Here is a 23,724-nt window from a genome sequence, read left to right on the forward strand (position 1 = left end):
CATTTTCTTTTTCTTTTTTTTTTGGTCAAAAAATGTGTGTACATGAATGACCCCATCTATGAAACTCATAATGTAAGTCGACTGTTCTTATAAGTAAATTTGGGCTTTTTTGGTTTTGTAAAATAATAAAAATTTAGAAAATAGAAAGACCTGAGATATTGTTAAAAATTGGTTTACTTTATGGGACGTCAACCGTTCAGACCAAAATCACTGGCCGGTGCAAAGTAATGGTTGTCCAGGAGCACTGGAAGCTTACATACGTGTGACGTCACGCCTCTCTTCTCATCTGTTGGGTGAATTTCAAGACTAGTGTTTCCATAGCTACATAAACAAAAGCATATGCAGAATCCTCCTAACATATGAAAATGATATATATATATATATGCGTAAAGGTCTACGCTGGAAGCATATGCAATTATTAAACAGGAATAGAATTCCTTATGTTTGTGTGATTGAATGATATATATGTATATATATATATATATATATATATGTGTGTGTTAATATACAGAAAGCTCTGATCCAAGAATTTGACAAAGCAAACGTTGTTATGGAGCATAACACTCAACACACTTTTTGAGTCTTACCAGAAAGATTAGAAGAGAAAAAAAAAATCACTATATCCTTCTTCCTATACAAACTTCATGGTTCCAGGCTTAGAAACCGAAAAACTTCTTCTTCTTCTTCTTCTTCTCAATGTAGGCTAGGAGTTCTTGCTGTTGGAGAAGAGCCTCATCAAGTGCCTGCAAATGGAAGAGAAATACATGCGGTGGTTAGGAGACGTTTATCACAGCTTATTTATTTTGGCTTTGTTACCAACCACTGACACCACCCGACCATTCCATTCCTATATGGTAGGGCTGGCCAACAGCTAACGAGCAGTACCTTTTTGGCTGATGCAAGCTCTTGCTCCAAGGCGTCAACTCGACTCAAGGCATTGTTGAGCTCTTCCTCTTTCTCAGGTGGCATGGTCTGGGATTTATTCCCGAGGACGGACATCTTGTCCTCCAGCTCAGCCATGCGCTTCATCATGGTGAAGTAATCAGCGCTGGAGATGGCCGGCGCCGGGAGTTCATAAGCGTGGCCTTTAACCATAGCCTCAACACCGTACATGGAGCCATTAGAGTAGAAGGTTGCATCTGTCATCTTCCTTGGCATGTTGCGCGTCATGCGCACCATGGTGACGATGCCCATGACGAAGGTCATTACCCCGGTGAAAACCTGGTTGCTGAATCCATCATTGCCCTTGCAAGCATCATGATGATGCACTGGGTAATAATCCGCGGCTTTTACATGCATAAAAACACAGATTATTCAGATCCGGATCAAACAATCTACATTTACGCGTGCGAGAAAGATAAAAGAGCAAAGCATCAGTCGGTGATCGAGCGAGCACCTTTTGAAAGGGCAAAGTCGTCGATTTTCGATATTTTATGCCAAGTCGTATCAACAGTTTTCTCCATTACTGGAATGCATCTTTCGGGCTCGGTGACGGGGCGGCACTTGCTTGCAACCTCCAAAAAAAAAAAAAAAAAGAAAGAAAAATTATCCCTAGCAGTCATGGTGAAAGTTCCAACTCGTTTGGACGCAGTCAATTTAATTACACCAGGATGGATGGGGCTTGCATTGCATGGTTAGTTTCAAGTTCTGACCATCAAATCAAACGAAACTACGCAAGGCAAATGTACCTCCTCCTGAACGGCGGAGAGTTGCGAGCGTGTCCTTTGGACCCTGGGAGATTCTAGTTTGAAGGAATGGTTCTTCTTCGCGTTCACGACATAATAAGAGGACAGAACAAATACATTCAGCATTATTGCATTCAAAGGAATGAAATAGTTCTCAGCCTCAAAGCAATGACTCACAACTCAAAACCCGATGAGGCAAATTTTACCCAAAAAGAAAATGTAGGGTGTATGAAAGAACCAAGGCCATCAATGATCAAACCAGATTAAATGGAATGGTAGGCGTTGTTGTGTACCTTGGAGTTGGCATTCTCGTCCTCTGAAATTGTTTTCTCGTCAACATTTGGGATGATGATTTTGTTTGAGCATTTGTGCTCACCATTGCGAACCATCTGGTCAATTTTGTATATCATAAGCCTTCAGTGTTCTCGTTGATAAATCAATGTTCAGATGTAAATTCAGAAAGCTTTCAACTCATGAACCAACCTTCATAACATCTGCGTCGTTCCATGGGCCTTTGTCAGAAAGCATGCATCCACCCTTATCAGCACAGGTGCATGTACCACCCAAGAATTCAGGTAGCTCGCTGATGCAAGATTTAGGAAGATAAAAAAGTAGTGTCAAGTAAAGTTGTGTAGAATTGATGCCAGCCCAGTGAGAATTGAAAAGCTGAGAGCTAGGCTTCACATCTATTAACTAAAGCTTACCTGGCATCAATTACTTCAAGGAGTTTGCTCTGGAATTTGTTGCCTAGAACCTGGAGATGGTGAAAATTATGTTTCGTTTTCAGTAGGTGAGAATAAATAGTAATGCTTTGAGGTAGCTGATGGTATGTATGAGCTTACATGGATCTTTGCGGTGGTCTTGGGGTCAAGGAATGATTTGACAGTGTTCCACAAAAGCCTAAATCCGGAGCCAGCATTGACGATGTACATGCGACACAACGTCTGTATTGAACAAAGAACATTTTAGAAGAGCAAAACAAACTTCAGAGCTATCCCTAGTAGAAAAACAGGACCAAAAACAATTGACTGTGACTGGAGCAAAACAGACGGGAGTTAGTACCTCTGGGTAGTTGTCACCATCAATCTTCTGGAGACGTTGAATAAGCTCCCTTGCAGACTTGTTGAAGTTTTTCAGTCCCTGAGCCAGTCATAGTTGTCATTAGCTCTATACCAGCTCCATTTATTGTCCTTGTCTAAGCGAAATTCTTGACAGCAAGAATCATTTTTTGGGTACATAAATCCAGAAGAACTCGACTTACCACTCCTTGCACATCCAGAATGGTAGTGCTCTGGTCAATGTGCTTCTTGGCTGCAATAGAGCAGGCTGGGAACTTATCAGCAAAGGTCCTTTCAAACTCCTGGACATGATACTTAACATAGCGGTCCATGGTCGTGACTTGCATGAGCTTGACAGCATCAACCTGTCCAAGTCTTTCAATATAAACAGGTCTCCCATCCTTGTCAACCCCATGATGCCCGTGTGGATAGTACTTGAGCACCTCACTCTTTTCCTTGAACTCAAAGTCCTAAACAAAGGGTTGTCCGTTATGTACTTAGATATGCTCACTCAGTTAATCCTAAACATAAGATGTTGCACTCGGGAATGACAAATACCTCCATGATTGTGTCTGCACCGAAGTCCTTCCTCCACTGGATCATATCAGCCCACATTTGCTTTGTTTTCTCAATGTCAAATTTCCTGGCCCTCAAAAATCTGGATATAACAGTGGAACCTATTAGGCCTATGGTTTTCATTTTTGCCCAAATTATAGGTATAATCTAATTTTTTTTATGTCTATATTTATCAACTGTACTATTTCTTCAACTTGGAATAAATAGTTGGATTAGACATCCAATCCATCTTGAAACCAGCTACACTTTTGCCTACTTTAACAACAAGAAATGGTACAAACATTATTCTGAGAATAGGATAAGAATAAACCTCAGCAACATGTGATAATCATCATGTTTTGAAGGGAGCAGCTCTTCCAGGATAAGTGCTTGACGCAAGGCATCCACAGCTTTTAGTTCCTCTGCATCATGCTCATCCTCGAACACAACAGACATGACTCTGCTGTTTCTTCTCCCCTTTTTGGTCAAGGAGTGCCTGAACTTGGTAGAGGCACTAATTGCTGCCTTCTTGAGAGACCCAAGCCTTGTCTTCCTCTCATCATCAGCATTTTCAAGGTCAATCTTTTCCATGCCTGTCAATGTAGTTGGCAGGAGGAGCTCTCAAACACATTGTTTTCATGATAAACAAATAAAAATTCTATCTCAACATAAAAGAACATTAAAAAAGATTGGGATGCAAGGTAAATTATTAAGTCAATTCTAACAAACTTTTTCTAGCTGTAGACGAGTAAAATGCTTAAACCTGTGCAGCTTCTTTAAACTCAAGGCACCATATCTCAAGCTTTTGAGCTTTTTTTTTTATCTTCTATCAAAATCAGAACTTACAGTAAAATCTATTTCCTCTTCAGAGGGCCGGGGGGAAGTGAAAAGAAAAAAAAAAAAAAAAACAAAAGATTTGTTGGTGACTGTGAATAAGTGGAATTAAAGCTGCAAGCTTTTCTGTGTTTTCTCATTCTTGTTAACTCCTAGTGCTAAAAAGAAAAGGGAAATATCAGATCATGAATATAGCTAGGAAATGAGACAGGAATACAACTTACTTGGCCTGTAAGGTCGTTCAATTGGTCCAGACATCGCGTCACTCATGATCAAAGTTTGGTAGTTTGATCTCTTGAGGTGCAAAGGGGGCTTTCACAATGTCTGAAATTACGCACTTGCAGGTTCCCTACACGTTTTACAACGAAATTAGTCGGGGACTAAAAAAGATATCCAGCTCAAAATAGTCTTCTCCTTTTCCATCTTCCGATGTAACCGGAATTCATTCATCAGATGAACTCATAATAATCACGATTTTGGAAATCATCACGCATCATAATGCGTCCAAAAGTTTCAACTCCATAAGCATACATGATCTTAATTCATACACATTACTTGACACATGATACATGACCTGTGAGTTTCGCTCAAAAAAGGGTCCGCTGAAAGAGCAGAAACTCAATGAATTTCGATCACTATATATCATGTTGGTGTTGTCATTTCTTTTAAAACCATGAATAGATAGGTCTTTAGTGGACAAATGAGGAAACATGGTAACAGAAAATCAGATATTCTTTTAAAGAAAAGAGCGAAAAGTCAGTCAATCATCCCCTGCAAAGGGTTGGTGTCCAAACCCAAAATGCCTCTAAATATAAAATTGCAAGTAAAAGTACAACACCACTATCATTGCCATCATCATCACCGTTCAAAGAAGCAAGAAACAAGAAAACCATACAAAGGGATGTCATGTAAGAAGAACGATGGAGAAGTAGAATTGCAATCATTTAATCTCCGAAGCTAAGCTAATGAGAAGGAGATAGAGAGAGGAGAGGAGAGGAGAGATGTAGATTACCAGTGACAAACAAAATGCTGGACTTTTTGGGAGGAAGGGCGGGGAAGGATATTTAATCACAGAATTAAACTCACAAATTGCGGTGGCAAAGAGACAGCCAATGGACAATACTCATCTAACGAGAAATTATTCAACTTTTAAGAGAGAAAAACATGGAGGGGGAGAGAGAAATTGGAGATGATTGTTTTTGACAAGGTCACATGTTCGTCCATACACGACCTGTCCGTCTGCAATATTCTCCTATTCTTACCGTCGCCATTAGGCGGTAGTATTTCGTATTGGAAAAATGTTTGGTCATTAATTAAGGATCATGTTTTGATGTTTCGCCCACACACACACAGAGTACGCCAAGTGTAAGGCCGCTCCGTTCGATTTGGATTTGCATTTCCATTTGCAGGCCATTTTTCCTTGTCAATGCACGTAACTAATTTAACTAACCTCTCTTTTCGCTTCATTTTTTTTTTTTTAAAAAAAAAGGTAAAATTCTGGTTCCCGCCCCGCCCAGGTTTACATTTACTTTTACTGGAAAAACTAGAAATCGCTTATTTAGAAATCTGACATTAATTACAATTGGCTTATATATAATTACGACATCCCTTTTGGCAGAAAACGCAAATTCATAAATCACCGTCAACAGGAAACAAAGAGACATTCATACTTTTACAGAGTTAACATATATATGATACGTAATATACATGGGAGGGCACGTGAAAACGATGATGGTAACGACTAATAATTGAGTAAAACATAGTAATTACTTACCTAAAACTAGTCCGTGAAAGAGTTGGTGTCAACATAAATATTACCATCAAACTTGAAGAAAACATGTTAGCATTTTTTTTTTTATGTAAATCAATACCTACCTACAGCTGAAGTGTCCATTTCCCATATAATAATCTCAAAACTCATCGTTGCTCTTACATTATAATGTCGTGGTGCTCCACTAAGTTTCTTTTCCTTAGTTTCAATTGCAATTCATTCCCGGAGGAGGAATCGTTCATATGTCCTCCATGTATATGTCTGTCTCTGGATTCTGGTCAACTAAGCCAATACCCGCCAAAAAAATTCAAGGGTATTAATTTCTTATCTTCTTTTATTTTTAGGTAAATCTTTTGCTGTTCTAGCGATAAAAGTAGACATACATTGATTGCCCCAAAAAAAAAAAAAAAAAAAAAAAAAGCAGAAGGAAAGGGAAAATGGAGAAGAAATAGTCATATATTGACTCCATTGTCCATAAAATACACCAACATATAAACAACTTGCTCGAAATTTCTAAACTTGGTCAAGACTCGAGAGATTATAGATGACTCCACTTGCTGTCTGCTAACAATAAAATATTTCCAAAGCAGAAAAATGATAAATCTCCTCTGAATAGTTCAACTACTTAGCTACGCCCAAATTTTTCCTGCTCCAGCTAACACAAAAGCCTTCCAACGGGTAATTGCCACTAAACCCCATTTGGCAAATGATGTCTCAATAGGCCAAGCGGATACTAGAGTAGGGATGTAAACTAGTCTAGTCGAGTTGAATTTTGATTCAATCGAACCGAGTCTCGACTCAGTTTTATCAAACTCGTACTCGAGTTCAACTCAAATTCGAGTCGAGTCAAGCTCGAAAAAATAAGAAAAATAATTATTTTTATTTTTTAAAAAATAAATAAAATAATATTTTTCTTACTAAATAATAAAATATTAGAGATGTATCTGTAATTTTACTATTAAAATAAATAAATATATATATATATATATTCGAGCTCGCGAGTCAGAATTGATATTTTGAGCTCGAGCTTGAACTCGAGTTTGCAGCCCTATTCCAGAGTTGAACTCTTAAGTATATTGCCATAGAAGTATCCTTTTTTCTTTTTTCTGTTTTAAGCGACAAAGATCCTGTTAATTAGTATATACTACTAATAATTAATTATTATAAGTAAAAGTGCAATGTATGAATTGATAAAAGTACAAACATATCGGTTCATTATCTTGGGATTATGATCTCAAGAATTAAGATTAATGGCCCTAAACTCTACATCATTGATGAACTGCTATTTTTTCTCCATTTAATTTGCACAAAATAACTGACATAAATACTTCATAATAAATGGCTATATTAACTTGATAATTAGAATAGAATGACATCCAATAATGGATCTATATTATGTTCAAGAAACAAAAAAGTGATATTTTCAAGAAAAGCAAGTCTCGTGTTCCACATAAGATACTTTTCCTTATCTTGCTTGCACTAAAATGAGCATTCTTTTCTTACTTAATTGTATAGTTATTTAATATCTTATTGTTTATTGAAAACCTAACTAAAGCAGTAATTAATTTGTAAAATCTTGCTCTTTTTTTTGGTCGCCAAAAATATCTCATAATAAAGTCCACAATAAGCTAGAAAATGGTTTTTTGGAGAAGACACCATTTGCAGACAATTATTGACCCAATTCCTACAAAAAATAATTAGGGGCAAAAAAAGTCAATTCTTTTTTTGAGTTATCCTTTTAACAGCTACTCTACAGAAAATAGAAAAGAAAAAAGTATTCAATGTTTTACACGCACATGTAAGGGTTATATATATATATATATATATATATGACAAATAAAATTGCACTCACTTTTATACATCTTATACTAGGGCTATTCAAATTTTAGAAAAAAAACTCAAAAACCAGCCAATCCAATCTAGATTGGATTTTTGCATTTCGATAAAATGGAATTCAATAATACCGAAATATATCGAAAATTAATGTTTGGTAATATTAAATATTAAAAGTACATTACCGAATTGCCTATTACTGGCCAAATTTTAAAAATTTTTACTATATATATATTAGTTATATCCAGATATATTACTAAACACTAATTAGCAAATAGTAATTACTTACTAAGGATGGCAACGGGGTTCCCCGCCCCCAAGCCCCGCTGCCCACAAATCCCCTTCGCCCCGACCGGCTCGCTTAATCCAAAGGGCTAATAAAAATTTGTTATATAATTTCATTATAGTTAAATTTTAGCAAATAATCAAGTACTAAAATATCAATACATCATCAAGTTATTATTCATTGTAATTTCACAATTGAAATTTATAAAAACAATCAAATAAAAGTTATTTGAATACAATCCAACATTATGAAATAAATACAACTAAAGTAGTCAAGTTTTCACTTTTGACACAAATACAATCACTAATTCATTATTGTGCTTGTGTTTTTTTTTTGAGAAAAAATGTTATTGTATTAAATATAATTAAGGATTTAGTATAAATATATTAATAAATTTAGTATAACTAATTAATAATTTCTATTAGTAGACATATATAATTATTAATATAATTGATAATATCAATTATAGTACATATACTAATATACATTATATAATACATATAACTAATAATAATATTATTATAAATTTGTAACTAATTATATTAAATATTATATATATATATAATTATATACATATATATTTATTTTTTTAAGCAGGTGACGGGATAGAAAATGGGGAGGAGTACACTCCCCCACCCCCCCCCCTCCCCGGGCGGCCCCATTAGCCTCCTTGCATCCTTACTCTGACTACGTAATACTACTCACAACCTTATTGATTAATTGAAGTATTGGCTATTTGACTATTGAGTACTAACTACTAACGACTCTAGTAATTAGTATTTGTTTCTTAAGACTAGTTCGAATTTTTGAGAATTTTGAGGTTTTGGACAACTGACAAAGGCCTTGGAAAAAACATATTAAATATTTCGGTGCAATAAATTTTTAGAGAAAATTGAAATATTTTAGCTTAATATTGGCATTTCAATTTCAGAAATAATCGAATTATTGGTTCTCGTACGAAATCCAATTATCAATGTCCAATTATGAAACTAAAGTTTAGACGGTAATCAAATATAGTCTTAAAACTTGATTACCAAATTTTTTATTTATTTTAATTGAGATGTCTGCTGAAGTTTGATTTTGCATGATATTCTGTAGCTTTTCAGTTATAGGAATTATTATTTGCACTCTTATTTTTTGTTAATTATATTTTTATTATCATTTTAATCATATGATTTTTATTTATCAAATTATATGATAAAATAAATGGTGAAAGTGTAAATAAAAAATAGGAGCAAATATTTATTGGGGCTTATATTCCACCAAAATAAGTCTATTGTTCCCGTCTATTGTCAACCTAAAACCCCCCTACTCCCTCTGGTCCGCTGGTCTGCTCCCACTCTCGTTCAGCTGGGCAGTCTGCACTTCTTTTTCTCCTCCCTTTAACCATGGCGACCGCTGCACACTCCCACCTCGTCTCCCACACTCCATCATCCCTTTGCAAATCCTTAAGGTACCCTCCGAACCTCTTCTCCCTTAAATCCATTTTAGCCATCAAGCCCACCTCAAGAACCTTCAGCCTGAGAGCACTTCTGTCAACAACCGCCTCAGAGCCAGAAACCCAGAAGTTTCAGCACTGCTTTACAAAATCCGATGATGGGTTTTTGTACTGCGAGGGCCTTAGGGTTCAAGATGTCGTGGATTTTGTAGAAAGACGACCCTTTTATCTGTATAGTAAACCCCAAATTACTCGAAATGTTGAGGCTTATAAGGATGCTTTAGAGGGATTGAGTTCGATTATTGGCTATGCGATTAAGGCTAATAACAATCTCAAGATTTTGGAGCATCTGAGGCACTTGGGTTGTGGGGCGGTTTTGGTTAGCGGAAATGAGCTCAAGTTAGCTCTCCATGCTGGCTTTGATCCCACGAAGTAATACTACATATTCCTTTCCCCTTTTTGTTTTAGATTTTCTATGAGTTGATTATTTAAGTCGTTTGTGATATCTTTATTGTAGCTGCAAGATTGTAACTTTGACGACCTGTTATCAAGATAAAACTAAAAGAAATAAGTTTTCTTTTTGTTCTTCTCGGCGAATATTTGGAACTATCGGGTATTCAATGCTGGAAATCTTTTAGGAGCCTAAGAAACTTATTGCTTCATGATATCTAAACACCCTGCATCCTACTTCTTTTTCTTTCTTTTTGCTACAATTCGTTAGGGCCTTTTAATTATAATTGAAAATGCACAAAATGATTGCCTTCACTAACAAACGTATAGGAAACGGAGAATATATCCAAATATTATCTCCGATGTTGCTGCATTATAGCTAAAGTAAATCGTATACTTGAAATTTACAACAGCCATCTGAATCTAGCCTTTCCTGATAAGCATAAGTTAGTATATTTGATTTTTTGTTGCACAGGTGCATCTTTAATGGAAATGGCAAGCTGTTGGAGGATCTAGTACTAGCTGCTGAAGCAGGTGTCTTTGTAAATGTTGATAGTGAATTTGATTTAGAAAATATTGTTGCAGCCGCAAGGATTGCTGGGAAGAAGGTCAATGTGCTATTGCGTATTAATCCCGATGTCGATCCACAGGTAATTATGTTCCAAAACGTGAATACGAGATTTATAACAAGAACATTGATTATCCTAATTTCATCCATTATTAGTGCTACGCTGTTTCGGTCATTACTTCTTGTGGAGCAGGAAAAAGTCTTACCCTAATTCTTCTAGACCTTCGCTTCTTTTGTTCAATTCATCTGTTAGAACCTAGACTATTCAAAATCCCAGATTCATGTCTGATTTACATCTGAACCCTTGATTCTGAAATGAGCTTGATTAAGTTTATTTTACATTGTTTGAAATAAATGAATCACGAGTTAATTGGGCCAAGAAGCATAATATATGCTTGAACCAGGTCCATCCTTATGTTGCTACTGGAAACAAAAACTCAAAATTTGGTATCAGGAATGAGAAGCTGCAATGGTTTCTAGATGCTGTAAAGTCTCATCCTAATGAACTAAAGCTTGTTGGGGCCCATTGCCATCTTGGTTCTACCATTACTAAGGTATGCTCTTTAAAGTATTCAACATGCTTTTCTTTTGGTTTAGATTTTAAGATGTCGAATACGAGCATCTTTGAAGATTCAATTTTTTCTCTTCAACATCGTACTTTACCTTTCTCTTCAGCATCATACTTTACCTTGATTGACATTATGCTTCCACTCCCTACCTACCTGTCAGAAAGATAGGGAAGAAAATGTGGGAAAAACTTAACTTTATCTGGTGCTGCACTTCTGTTTGGGGGCTTCTTTTTCTTATTCGGCTTTTATTTCCTCTGAATAGATATAACGTATTTTATATGGTTCCTGAATAGATGTTAGTTGTACTCGTGTTTGGGCATTTCTTTGTTTAGGCAACTTTCTGTTGCCAGTCTCTCTCTGTTCCTGTGTATGGAACTGTCTGTTACTTCGTTTAAATCTTTGTCAATTGTTTTGCACCTCTCTGTCTCAGTCATATGCAACTCAACAATGTTCACATTCTATAGCTTGCAAGATCTATTGCACATATTGACATATCAGAATGGTAATCTTATCATTCACATAGAGTAGGTGAATGATAGATGCATAGTACTTATTTATGTTTCTTCTGGTGGTGAAATCTTACTTTTCTGCAGGTAGACATTTTCAGAGATGCGGCAGTCTTAATGGTTAACTACATTGACGAGATTCGAGCCCAAGGATTTCAAATTGATTACCTAAACATTGGAGGTGGTTTGGGAATTGATTACCATCATACAGGGGCTATCCTTCCCGCACCTAGAGATCTTATTGACACTGTAAGGACCATAAATGTACTACAGTGTATTTTTTCATACTATAGAGATCCCTCCCCTTTCTTTTTTGATTATGTGATATTGATAAATAGCTGGAGCGACTAATATAGAAAATTGCTTTCTAGTTTCTACTATAATAAATTTAAACAGAGATACTAATATAAAAATGGATTGGAAGAGTTGTAATGTGTCGCTTGTTTGAAGGTTAATGGAAATCTTGTGTTTCTTCTGTTATGATTGGTTAGAACTCACACCAGACATTCTTACTGCAGTTCACCTATGGCCCCTTGACACATTAGTTGGTGCAATTTAATTGATTTCTCATTGTTGCATGTTAAACACTGAATGAAATGCTATTCTTTTAAAGCATAGTCTTCTAGGACTACAGAGTCTAGAGTGTTTTTACTTTTACTCTAGGCTATGTATGTTCACACAGTGTTTTTATATGTTTGCCTATTTCCTGCAGGTTCGAGAGTTGGTGCTTTCACGAAACCTCAATCTCATCATTGAACCTGGCAGATCACTTATCGCAAATACTTGTTGCTTGGTTAATCGCGTTACTGGAGTCAAAACTAATGGGACGAAAAATTTCATTGTAATTGATGGCAGCATGGCAGAACTTATCCGTCCTAGTCTGTATGATGCTTATCAAGTGAGACTTCCGCTGCTCTCAGTTAATCCTGTTGATGAACCAAAGCCACTTCAGACAGGCATCCTCATATTAATTTATTATGAAGCAGATGTGTGAAAGTAATGCATGTGCAACCAAAATAGATCATAAGTATATTTTACGTAGTTCTTCCTTGATCTTTTCTTAGATTTTGTGGGCTGGGGTTTTTTCAGAAATAAGCTACTCTTTATTTAGCCTCATATGAGAGTTGACTATTTTTCCCTATTCCCTTGCAGTTGAAGTGCATTTATGATGGTAGTTGCACCATACAAATTTTTATTAATTATTTTCTATTTTGGGGAAAGAACTTTTCAAAAACAATTATCTTAATAAATTGGCATCTATCTCAAGCAGTAAATCGTTAGTACAATCCCATAATTCTATTTGGCGTGCACTGTGCAGCAATAATTTTGAATGACATTTTTTACTGCAGCACATAGAGTTGGTTTCTCCTCCGCCAAGCGATGCTGAGGTTTCCACCTTTGATGTTGTGGGTCCTGTCTGTGAGTCTGCTGATTTCTTGGGAAAGGATAGGAAACTTCCAACCCCTTCAAGGGTAAGTTTTCACTCCATTTATTCAGCAAAAGTCTTGATTTTTTAATTATTCTGATCCATTGATATGCTATCAGGGTGCCGGCTTGGTAGTTCATGATGCAGGTGCTTACTGCATGAGTATGGCATCAACATACAATCTCAAGATGCGCCCTCCAGAATACTGGGTCTGTAATGCTAACTTTGTTTTGCACTTGTACATTTTGAGAAACATTGCACTATACCTAAACTTGAATGATTCTTAGTGCTTATTAACCTTACTACTGACTTAATGAAGAATGTTTAAGAAATGGGCTGCCTGCCAGCATTATAGTGGCTTTTGTGACAGTATTTCAAGTTTTTGCTTAGATATGTGACATGTTCCTTCCATCTATATTTTAGAAACCTCCAAAGACAAAAACTACAAAAAGATCTGAAAGTCCTTTTCTCAAATTCTGACAAACAAGGGGGTTGTGTCCTTATGCTTGTTAGTATCTCGACGAAACAGTTCCTGGCTGTGCGTTAATAAGAAAGAAGGAAGTAAACAGAATTGAAAAGTTTGCTCTAGTTGCTGAATTTTTAATCTTTTCTCATTCAACTGACTGCCCATAAAGAGCCAGAACAACTCAATGGTGCAGATATGTGCTTACTATTTTCATTAAATTGCATGGACAATTACATTGCATCCTTGTACATCTAATCAGAACTAAAGTTTCATATTGTTACTACTTCGGTCTCTGTAATTATATAATGTAGGAACTCATTCTGAGATTGCAATTAATGTTGTTTTCAGGTTGAAGATGATGGCTCAGTATCCAAAATCAGGCACGCGGAGACATTTGAAGACCATTTGAAATTTTTCAAGGATCTTTGAATTGTAGTAATAGTATATTGCCTGCTGGAGTGCTGTACCAGTTTTAGCATATTGCGCTAGGAGGTTGCTTCTGTAGCTACCTATATAGGCTGACAATTTTTCAAGAGCCCCTGGTGTTGCATTTGTTGTGTACCTTAACAATTTTTTGGATGGCATCCGTAAGTCAGTTGATCAAATCAAAGGTTGTTTTCTGTTTGTCGGTTGTGAGGAAGAAGAACTTTAGTTATCTACGAGTCCTGATGAGCCTTTTCAGAGATAATATGCTCGCAGTTGGTAAATCTGAACTTATTTTTGGAAGAGTTTGATTGCAGACACTAATTAAAGCTTTAAAGTTATCTACAAATTGACCTTGTTAATTGCTTACAAGTTTAAAAGAAAAAAAGAAAGGGTAAAGAATTCCTGCAAAAACGACACAGTTAAGCCCTTTGGCCTACGCGGTTCTCCTTCTGAGCTTTATTTTGTCTATACTTAGGCAGCCAACCATTTAATAAGCTTCGTTAGCTTCTAAAACCATGCTACTATTAACAATGTAACGGGAATGACGAAGCTGGACATGCATTACCGCTTGGGCTGGGATTAAGCAAAATACTAAAATATATATATATATATATAGAGAGAGAGAGAGAGAGAGAGATTTATGTTTTGACAGACATGTGATGTTATGTGAGGGCAGCAGGAGCACACGTACGTTCTTTGTTGACCTTTTTTTTTTTTTGGTCAGACAGAGGTGGAGCTTCCTGGACGTGCAATGCATAATGCAGTTGGTACAATTCCCGTTTCCAATCTTGTTTTTCGTTGTACGTTAGTCTATGAGTTGTGTCATGTGACTCTTATGTACGTGTGTTTTCGTTGATTCTTGGCATCACCGACTTTGTGCACCTTCATATCATTATAATTGGTCTCTTTTGGCTTTAAACTTAGAAATCTAATTAATTGTAAACGATTGTTGCCAATTATGAGATTTTTTACAATCTCAGCCACCTTCATATCATTATAATTGGTCTTTTTTTGGCTTTAAACTTGGAAATCTAATTAATTGTGAACGATTGCTGCCAATTATAAAACTGTCAAGATTTTTTACAACCCTAGAACATGCCTCCTTTTGTAATGGGAAAAAGAAAACAGAGCAGAATTTTTTTTAGAAAAAAAAAAAGGGTGAAGAAGAAGAAGAGACCGAGTGCAAGCACAATCAAGAAGAGGAACATGGGGAGAATAGAGAAAAACTGACAGACGAGGGAAGTCAAAGGTAAAACTCCATTACTATACTAACTAAGTATTATTGGAGTTGTAAACTACTATCAATCCAAAAGGAGACAAAAAAAAAAAAACCAATACATCTACTTTGGTAGAAAGTATGTGGTAACAGGTGGTACTAAATCTAAATTACGTCCCTGCTTTGTAAGTAAAATATGAATGCAGTTCCAGAGCCTAATCATTAGAAATAGGTACATAACATAAGTGGCGTTTTGGTTATGACCCCATGACTGGGGTGATCCTCAAATGACCACTCAACTCCAGTTTTAGTCGTTTCCACAGTCCACTGTTATTGAAAAAATTAATTTATGACATCCAATACAGATACAGTTGGACGACAACTCCGGTCTTTTCCATCGCATTCCCATCCTATCAGATTTGGATCCAAGAACATATGCTAGTCAACAAGCTAGTGCATCATATGCTGGTTATGTGCATGCTTCCATTGATTTTGGCTCCCTGGTCCTGTAATTTTTCTTTCGAGTGCTGGCTTTGAGGTGTGCTGTGACTTTTACACTAGTAAGCTTTCTATTTTCAGTTTTGCATTTCTGATTCTCATGTTGTTCTCGGACTTGATCTCCATGTAATTTTTCAGTAAAGATGCTTCTTTTCGACGTGATTCTGAAATGAACATAACGACTGTTTCTCAAGCACCTGCAGCATCATCAAGCACTCTTAGCAATTAGAGAGTTTGTAATCCATTACATTTTTGTTTACGACTGTCAGATACCAAGGATTTTCTGATCAATCCCACCCCATTATAAAGTGTTACTAGTGAGACCCTCTTGCTGTATTCATCGCTTCAGTTTCTAGTTTACGATACTGCAAAAGTTGGCTACCCCGCCTATTTCTTTTCAAGTTTTTACCTTATTGAATTGTATCTTATATGTACTTCTGAATTCTTTCCTTGTTTCTCTCTTGATTGTCTTCTATAAGCATTAATACATTGTTGTAAGAAGTTGGAAGATGAAGTTACAGTGGTGGTGAACAGGAAGCCACCTGACATAAGCGCAAGGTTTTCACTTCCTTGTTGATGCTTTGCAGGACCAGTCCGGTATGGAAATGGCATCGAAATCATTTAAGGCAAGCAGATCAAATCTATCAACGGTATCCGATATGTCAGAGTCACAGAATGGCAAGCCCCCACTGCCCCCGCATATGAGATATGGGCAGAGGAATACCTCTGGGAAGTACGTCAACCTTTCCAAGGATGATCTTGACAGTGAACTTGGAAGTGGTGACTATATGCGCTACATTGTGCAGATTACGAATACGTCTGACCACCAACCCATGGATTCCATCTCTCAAAAGGTTGAAGAGCAATATGTCTCAAATTCACTCTTTACAGGTGGGTTTAACTCGACTGCACGAGCTCATCTTTTGGATAAGGTGATCGAATCTGAAGCAAAGCATCCACAAATGGCCGGTGCAAAAGGTTCCCCGTGTTCGATTCCTGGCTGTGATGCAAACGTGATGAATGATGAGAGAGGAAATGACATCGTCCCATGTGATTGTGGATTCAAGGTATGTAGGGAATGTTACATTGATGCGGTTAGAACAGGAGATGGGATTTGCCCTGGGTGTAAGGAGGAATATAAAGATGCTGAGTCGGATGAACTGCCAGAAAATGAGCAGACACTTTCACTTCCTGTGCCTCGTGCGATGTCAAGGCTGGCGAGGAGGCTGACATTGATGAAGTCAACAAAATCAATTCTCAAGAGAAGCCAGACTCGAGACTTCGATCAAAACCGATGGCTTTTTGAAACTAAGGGAACCTACGGTTGCGGCAATGCCATTTGGCCAGAGGATGGAGGATTTGTACATGGAAAGGATGATGAAGTCGTAGACCCTACTGACTTGAGGATGAACAAACAATGGAGGCCTCTAACCCGCAAACTTAAAATTCCATCTGCCATTTTGAGCCCATATAGGTACAATTTGTACTTTTTGGCATTTTGCCTTGGAGCACTAAAGCAGTACTCTTTTTATGGCCAGCATGTTTACATGTGTACAAAATGTGCTTGTAATTCAGTCTTTTTTTTTTTTTTCTGTTCCATGTGTTATAGGCTTTTGGCTCTTATTCGGATGGTGGTTCTTGCATTGTTTTTGGCGTGGAGAATAAATCATCCCAACAAGGACGCAATCTGGTTATGGGCCATGTCTGTGGTTTGTGAAATATGGTTTGCATTTTCTTGGATTCTTGACCAACTTCCAAAACTCTGCCCAGTAAATCGTGCTACGGATCTTAATGTCCTAAAAGAGAAGTTTGAAACACCTACTCAAATTAATCCTACAGGGAAATCTGACCTTCCTGGAATCGATGTTTTTGTCTCTACAGCAGATCCAGAAAAAGAGCCTCCTCTAGTCACTGCAAACACTATATTGTCCATCCTAGCAGCTGATTATCCAGTTGAAAAATTAGCTTGCTATGTCTCCGATGATGGAGGGGCTCTTTTGACCTTCGAGGCTATGGCAGAAGCAGCAAGTTTTGCTAATATTTGGGTCCCATTTTGTCGCAAGCATGACATTCAACCAAGGAACCCAGAATCTTACTTCACTATGAAGAAAGATTCTTACAAAAAGAAAGTTCGTCCAGACTTTGTTAAAGATCGTAGACGTGTCAAGCGTGAGTATGATGAGTTTAAGGTTCGAATCAATGGCCTTCCAAACTCTATCCGTCGTAGGTCTGATGCCTGTCATGCCAGGGAGGAAATTAAGGCACAACAGCAACAGAGACAAAATAATGATGATGAACTTGTGGAGAATGTCAAGATCCTGAAAGGTACATGGATGGCAGATGAATCACATTGGCCTGGGACTTGGATAAATCCAGCACCTGAGCACTCCAGGGGTGATCATGCCGGAATAATTCAGGTATGCTCTTCGTGGTATATGAACTTTGATTTTGCTAACCAAAACCAAGAAAGTGAATGCAAAGTCACATATCAATGCAAATTTTTTTTTTTTTTTTTTTTTTTGTGTGCAGGTAATGCTTAAACCTCCAAGTGATGAACCCCTGCAAGGAAATGCTGATGATGGGATAATTGACTTGACTGATGTCGATATCCGTCTTCCCATGCTTGTCTACATTTCTCGGGAGAAGCGTTCTGGCTATGATCACAACAAGAAAGCAGGGGCTATGAATGCCTTGGTGCGAGCTTCTGCAATCATGTCTAATGGTGCCTTCATTCTCAACCTTGACTGCGATCATTACGTATACAACTCCGAGGCATTGAGAGAAGGAATGTGTTTTATGATGGACAGAGGCGGCGATAGAATTTGCTTTGTTCAATTCCCGCAGAGGTTTGAAGGTATTGACCCTTCTGATCGCTATGCGAATCATAATACCGTTTTCTTTGATGGCAACATGAGAGCCCTTGATGGGCTTCAGGGTCCTGTTTATGTGGGAACTGGATGCCTCTTTAGGCGCATTGCTCTTTATGGCTTTGACCCCCCGCGCTACAAAGAAGATCGCTCTGGTAGCTGCTTTGGTAGGCAGAAAAGACATTCTAAATTTGCCAATTCCTTGGAAGAAAACCAAGCCTTGAGGATAGGTGATTCTGATAGTGAAGAAATGAACCTCTCACTAGATCCCAACAAGTTTGGAAATTCAGTTTTTCTTCTTGATTCAATTCCCGTGGCAGAGTTTCAAGGACGTCCTCTTGGTGACCATCCAGCTGTAAAGAATGGACGATCACCTGGTGCCCTTACCATTCCTCGAGAACTTCTTGATGCATCAACTGTTGGAGAGGCAATAAGTGTTATCTCGTGCTCGTACGAGGAGAACACCGAATGGGGATCACGGGTTGGGTGGATTTATGGCTCTGTCACAGAAGATGTTGTTACAGGGTACAGGATGCACAATAGGGGATGGAAATCAGTATATTGCGTGACAAAAGTAGATGCCTTTCGTGGGACTGCCCCAATCAATCTTACTGATAGGCTTCACCAGGTTCTTCGCTGGGCTACCGGTTCAGTTGAGATATTCTTCTCACGGAACAATGCCATTCTGGCAAGCTCAAGAATGAAGTTTCTGCAGAGAATTGCTTATCTAAATGTTGGAATCTATCCTTTCACCTCCATCTTCTTGATCGTCTATTGCTTTCTTCCTGCTTTGTCTCTTTTCTCTGGTCATTTCATAGTTCAAACTCTCAATGTCACATTCCTCATCTACCTGCTTATAATTACTCTCACACTCTCCATGCTAGCTATTTTAGAGATTAAATGGTCGGGCATTGAGTTACAGGACTGGTGGAGGAATGAACAATTTTGGTTGATTGGAGGGACTAGTGCCCACTTGGCTGCCGTGCTCCAGGGACTACTAAAAGTGATTGCCAGATTTGAAATTTCCTTCACTTTAACTTCAAAGTCAGCTGGTGATGACGAGGAGGATGAGTTTGCAGATCTCTACATTGTTAAGTGGACGTCTCTCATGATTCCGCCGATAACGATTATGATGGTCAACTTCATTGCAATAGCAGTTGGAATTAGCCGGACAATATATAGTGTTATACCTCAATGGAGCCGCCTGTTAGGGGGAGTTTTCTTCAGTTTCTGGGTTCTAGCACATCTGTACCCTTTTGCCAAGGGGCTCATGGGCAGAAGAGGAAGGACGCCTACTATTGTTTTTGTTTGGTCAGGACTCGTAGCCATAATCATATCTCTTCTTTGGGTTTCAATTAATCCTCCAGATGCCACCAACCAGATAGGAGGTTCATTTCAGTTCGCCTGAGTAGTGTTTTTAGTTTTGGGGTCAAATTGAGTCCCAAACTTGATAGGAGAATTTTTTTTTTAGATTAATCTCCCTATGCAGCAATCTCAAGAGTTGTTACCCTTACATGCAAGTAGATCAGAACTATAATGGACATTCCAATATTCCTCGTACAAATTAAGAGAAACAGCTATATAAACGTTTTCCTCTCTGTTTTTCTTCAAACGAGGAACAGAGAATTATCAAAGTTTGAGAATATTGTCAATTATAAGTAACCAAGAGAAAAACTGTTGCAAGAAAAGAGGGACTTCACCAGATTTCAAGTTGGTTTCTAGTTATTTAGCAGTATCAATCACTGCATAAATTAAGTACATTTCCAAAGTCCTTCGAAATGGGGGGCTAGCGAGTGGCGTCTCGCTAAACATTTGGACCATCTATTTCTTGTTCGCCTTGTTCTTCTTGTAATCTTTTTGCCTTGATTTCATCATCTTCCCTCTTCTTCTCGAGGAGGAAGTGAATTAAATCTGCTAATGCCCCATCTGCGTCCTCGTTTCTCAATAACTGCTCCCCTACCTTAGCCGGAGACACCTCGACCTCCTCCAGCAGATTGTTGATTTCGTTGAAACGAGGGTGGGTTCTTAGCTTCAGATAATTCAAGGCAAGAGTCTTGAAGGCGCAGGGCGTGCAGTACGACATATGGATATGCATGTCCATCCGACCAGGCCGCAGCAGAGCAGGGTCCAAGTGCTCTTTATGATTGGTTGTAACCACTATTATCCGCTCATCTCCGCAACTTGACCACAGCCCGTCAATGAAATTAAGCAATCCTGACAATGTCACCTAAGAAATGTTCCAAAATGTAAGCAGGAAATGGTTCAAAATTGATTTGGATAATCAAAATCTAAATTTTTGTGCTGCTTACAGGTAACGACAGCTTTCTTCTTGAGATGTACAAAGATTACGTACATTATATACCACATAGCACTGATCCTTAATCCTCATGGCTCTTAATACCATAACATCAATCTATCGGACAAAAGTCGGCCCTTAAGATGGTAGGGCACAATTTTTCATTTTTCTGGGAGAGGCAGCTAAGGCTCTTGTAAATGAATGCATTTCTCAAAAAGAAGAGAATCAGAGAGAGTTGATAGAGCTTACTTGGTTAGGTTTATTTTTTCGAACGATGTTTACAGTCTGAGCTTGGCTGGCTTGATTTGAGCGAAGGATCTTCAAAGCTTGTTCTTCTGCCTTCCTGTCTTCCAGTTCAAGAGTGGAGTCTATGTCCTCAACAACAAGTATGGACCGATTTGCCGTGTTAATTAACAGCCTTCTAAGGTCAGAATTGGCGTGAATATCAGTTAGCTCCAGGTCATATATGTCAAAGTTAAGGTGGTTAGCCATGGCTGCGATCAAGCTTGATTTCCCTGTACCTGGAGGACCGTATAACAAGTACCCTCGTTTCCAAGCCTTGCCTACATCTCTATAAAACTGCCTTCTTCTAACAAACCTGTCAAGATCGTCCATGATCATTTTCTTCAGTTCTGTGTCCATTGCCAACGTTTCAAACGTTGCAGGATGATCAAGCTTGATGGAGTGCCATGAATAATCTCCGGAGTATCTTCGCATGTGATCGCTACTCAGAGTATGAATCTTTATAGTTTTTTGCTCTTCTTTCACATTCTTAGATTCCTTGAGAATAAAAGGAAAGTACGATTCAAAGACCAATTTCTTGTGTTTCTTGTGGAAACATAGCTCAAGATAACGTATCTCTGCCTGCTGGCTTGAACCTTGACCGGAATACGAATACCTGACGCTGCTCTTCGATTCGAGCTGCCTTGTGACCTGCCTCCACTTGAATTGCACCCCCTTGAACTTGTCAATGATTTCTTGATTTCTTGCCATTGATGTTGTTATCTTGCTCTCTTTCTCGGCCATGCTGACCATAAACCTTGCTGTGGAAGGGGAAATTTTGTCGCCTATGTAGATGTCAGCAGCCTTGTATATCTGATTCACTCCAAGGCCCGCGTATTCTTCAATGATCAAGACAATCTCAGGGGAAAATGATCTGAAGAACCTATGGATACTCGAGTAAACGTACGGTTGGAGTTCATATGGGATTAAGTCCCGGGCTATGGACCGGATCACCATAGCAGAAGCTGCCACAGACGCAGCAGCGGAGACGATTGTCCCAGCAGAAGGCATGTTGTTGGCATCAGAAAAGATGGCGGGCATCGTTGTCCTGCCGTCTGCGACTGGAATTTCAATAACGACTTTTACCGAAGCCTGAAACTACACAATATGAAGACAGAGGGAATTTCTTTCCACGCACAAAGATTAACTTCTTAATTTGTTCCCTAAATTCACATCAATACGATGATACCTTCACCTGCCCGCTCGGAAAATGGTGCCTAAGAAATGCCGCAAGGAAAAACTATTCATAACTGGATACTAATAAAATTAGTAGGATTAATGTATGGACGTCATGTCATGGTGGGTCTTCGTAGCAATTTCACTCGTCTTTTCCTGCTTGGCTTTCTCAATAAATCCATCTAAACAACTACTAATGCTTTATCATCATTCGCTTTTAGCTATTGTCCTGTTAGGTGTGAAACATTCAACTACTGCAGCAGCGACTTCAATGGGTCGAATTTTCCAATTCTGTGCGCATATTTCCAACTGCCGTAGACTTGAGACAGCAGCGCCAGTACTTAGTGGAGGGTAATAGAACAAGTCTTGCCCTGAAGATTCTTGTTCTTTTTCTCTTCTAACCAAAGTCCAAAGACCAAAACCAAGGAGCCATAGACGGCAGCCGTACAAGGCTTTCTAAAATCTCCTACAGTAATTGTTCTCAAATCTCTTTTAGTCTTTCTATTTTCTGTTTGGCGCATCGTCTTATGATTTTTTGGAAGGTGACTTTTTAAGTAAATTACCTTGGATAACTAACCAACTACTTCTTGTTTCCGTTTCTTGATCAATATTCAATAGTCTTGTCTGGCAACCTTTGAACTCCAAACATGGTTCGAAGACTCGGCCGAAACTGAGACGACTCAGCCCTCGCCGATATGATATCGTGACGAAACGATACCGAGATACTCAATTCGCCGAGACGTCACCACGAAAGATTAAAACGGTCAAGTCACACCAAATCACTCCGAGTCATCCCAAGTCAACACAAATTTTTATTATTTTTACTAAATTTTTAATTATTTTTGTTTATCATATTTTTTACAATTTTTAAAATATTAAATATTTCAAAAATTCGTCTTTCGCCAAAATCGCAATGGATATGTTGAGACCGATGTGAAACGGTCCACGCCGCGACCATGACTTTGAACCATGACTCCAAATGAGCATTTGCCAACTTTTGCCATTCCCTCCGATGCCGTGAGATATGGAAGAAAATCTTTGCTCCAAAAATCGGGCTGAAATTCTGATAATTGTTGGGAATATTAGTGGGCTTCACAGCAGAGATCTGAAGTTTCAGCCTAATCTCTACTTCTGGCCCCTGCCCACTGACCACTTTGTAGGTTTAAATCAAACAGTTGGACGTCTGAATTAGGCTGGGCCAGATCAAAGTGTAAGGTTAAGGTGGGTCGACTGTACTTTTAAATTAGTCATGGGCACACGCAACACAAACCAAGCAATACTGGACGGTTTAAAATTGGGAGCGTGGTAAACAAAACGAAATGACTCCAAAAGAGTGGAGTACTTTCCGTTTTATTTATTTATTATTTATCTTTAAAAAAAAAAAAAAAAAAAGAGAGAGGAGTGTGCGTTCATCAGCGAGTTTAGGTGGATGTTAGGTGACATTGGCATATAAGGAGTATTATAATTTCCCTTCTTATTATTATTTTATTTCATTTTCTGTTTCTTCCAGCTTTTGTA

At 38.2% G+C, this 23,724-nt stretch overlaps 4 protein-coding genes across 6 annotated transcripts; 2 read left to right on the forward strand and 2 right to left on the reverse strand.

Moving 5' to 3' along the window:
- Positions 1-506: 506 nt before the first annotated feature.
- Positions 507-5,471, reverse strand: LOC113726287 (phosphatidylinositol/phosphatidylcholine transfer protein SFH3). Of its 3 annotated transcripts, none has more exons than XM_027249921.2 (14): positions 5,145-5,471; positions 4,357-4,481; positions 3,630-3,891; positions 3,302-3,401; positions 2,947-3,213; positions 2,748-2,825; positions 2,528-2,629; positions 2,390-2,439; positions 2,169-2,268; positions 1,979-2,074; positions 1,689-1,760; positions 1,397-1,514; positions 886-1,286; positions 507-743 (listed from the first exon to the last, which is right to left on the reverse strand). In XM_027249921.2, the coding sequence occupies exons 2-14, from the start codon at positions 4,400-4,402 to the stop codon at positions 657-659; spliced, it is 1,779 nt and encodes a 592-aa protein (XP_027105722.2). In that variant the 5' UTR covers positions 4,403-4,481; positions 5,145-5,471; the 3' UTR covers positions 507-656. The 3 variants fall into 3 exon arrangements, with proteins under 3 accessions (XP_027105722.2, XP_027105721.2, XP_027105720.2); XM_027249920.2 differs by having other exon boundaries at positions 1,689-1,763; positions 5,219-5,466; XM_027249919.2 differs by having other exon boundaries at positions 1,689-1,763; positions 5,145-5,465.
- A 3,832-nt stretch (positions 5,472-9,303) lies between these two features.
- Positions 9,304-14,069, forward strand: LOC113726289 (diaminopimelate decarboxylase 1, chloroplastic-like). The gene is made up of 8 exons (XM_027249922.2): positions 9,304-9,892; positions 10,386-10,560; positions 10,883-11,032; positions 11,641-11,802; positions 12,266-12,451; positions 12,903-13,025; positions 13,099-13,188; positions 13,794-14,069. Exons 1-8 carry the CDS (start codon positions 9,411-9,413, stop codon positions 13,872-13,874), a joined length of 1,449 nt encoding a protein of 482 aa, XP_027105723.1. The 5' UTR covers positions 9,304-9,410; the 3' UTR covers positions 13,875-14,069.
- A 1,348-nt stretch (positions 14,070-15,417) lies between these two features.
- Positions 15,418-19,944, forward strand: LOC113723989 (cellulose synthase-like protein D3). Its single transcript, XM_027246944.2, has 4 exons — positions 15,418-15,647; positions 16,173-17,059; positions 17,195-18,002; positions 18,115-19,944. Exons 2-4 carry the CDS (start codon positions 16,185-16,187, stop codon positions 19,858-19,860), a joined length of 3,429 nt encoding a protein of 1,142 aa, XP_027102745.2. The 5' UTR covers positions 15,418-15,647; positions 16,173-16,184; the 3' UTR covers positions 19,861-19,944.
- Positions 19,945-20,129: 185 nt separating this feature from the next.
- On the reverse strand, positions 20,130-22,322 carry LOC140035089 (AAA-ATPase At3g50940-like). The gene is made up of 2 exons (XM_072074615.1): positions 20,998-22,322; positions 20,130-20,679 (listed from the first exon to the last, which is right to left on the reverse strand). Exons 1-2 carry the CDS (start codon positions 22,069-22,071, stop codon positions 20,257-20,259), a joined length of 1,497 nt encoding a protein of 498 aa, XP_071930716.1. The 5' UTR covers positions 22,072-22,322; the 3' UTR covers positions 20,130-20,256.
- Between the last annotated feature and the right edge of the window lie 1,402 nt (positions 22,323-23,724).

This window comes from Coffea arabica, chromosome 2c, assembly GCF_036785885.1.
Source record: "Coffea arabica cultivar ET-39 chromosome 2c, Coffea Arabica ET-39 HiFi, whole genome shotgun sequence".
In the NCBI taxonomy this organism is placed as follows: Eukaryota; Viridiplantae; Streptophyta; class Magnoliopsida; order Gentianales; family Rubiaceae; genus Coffea; species Coffea arabica.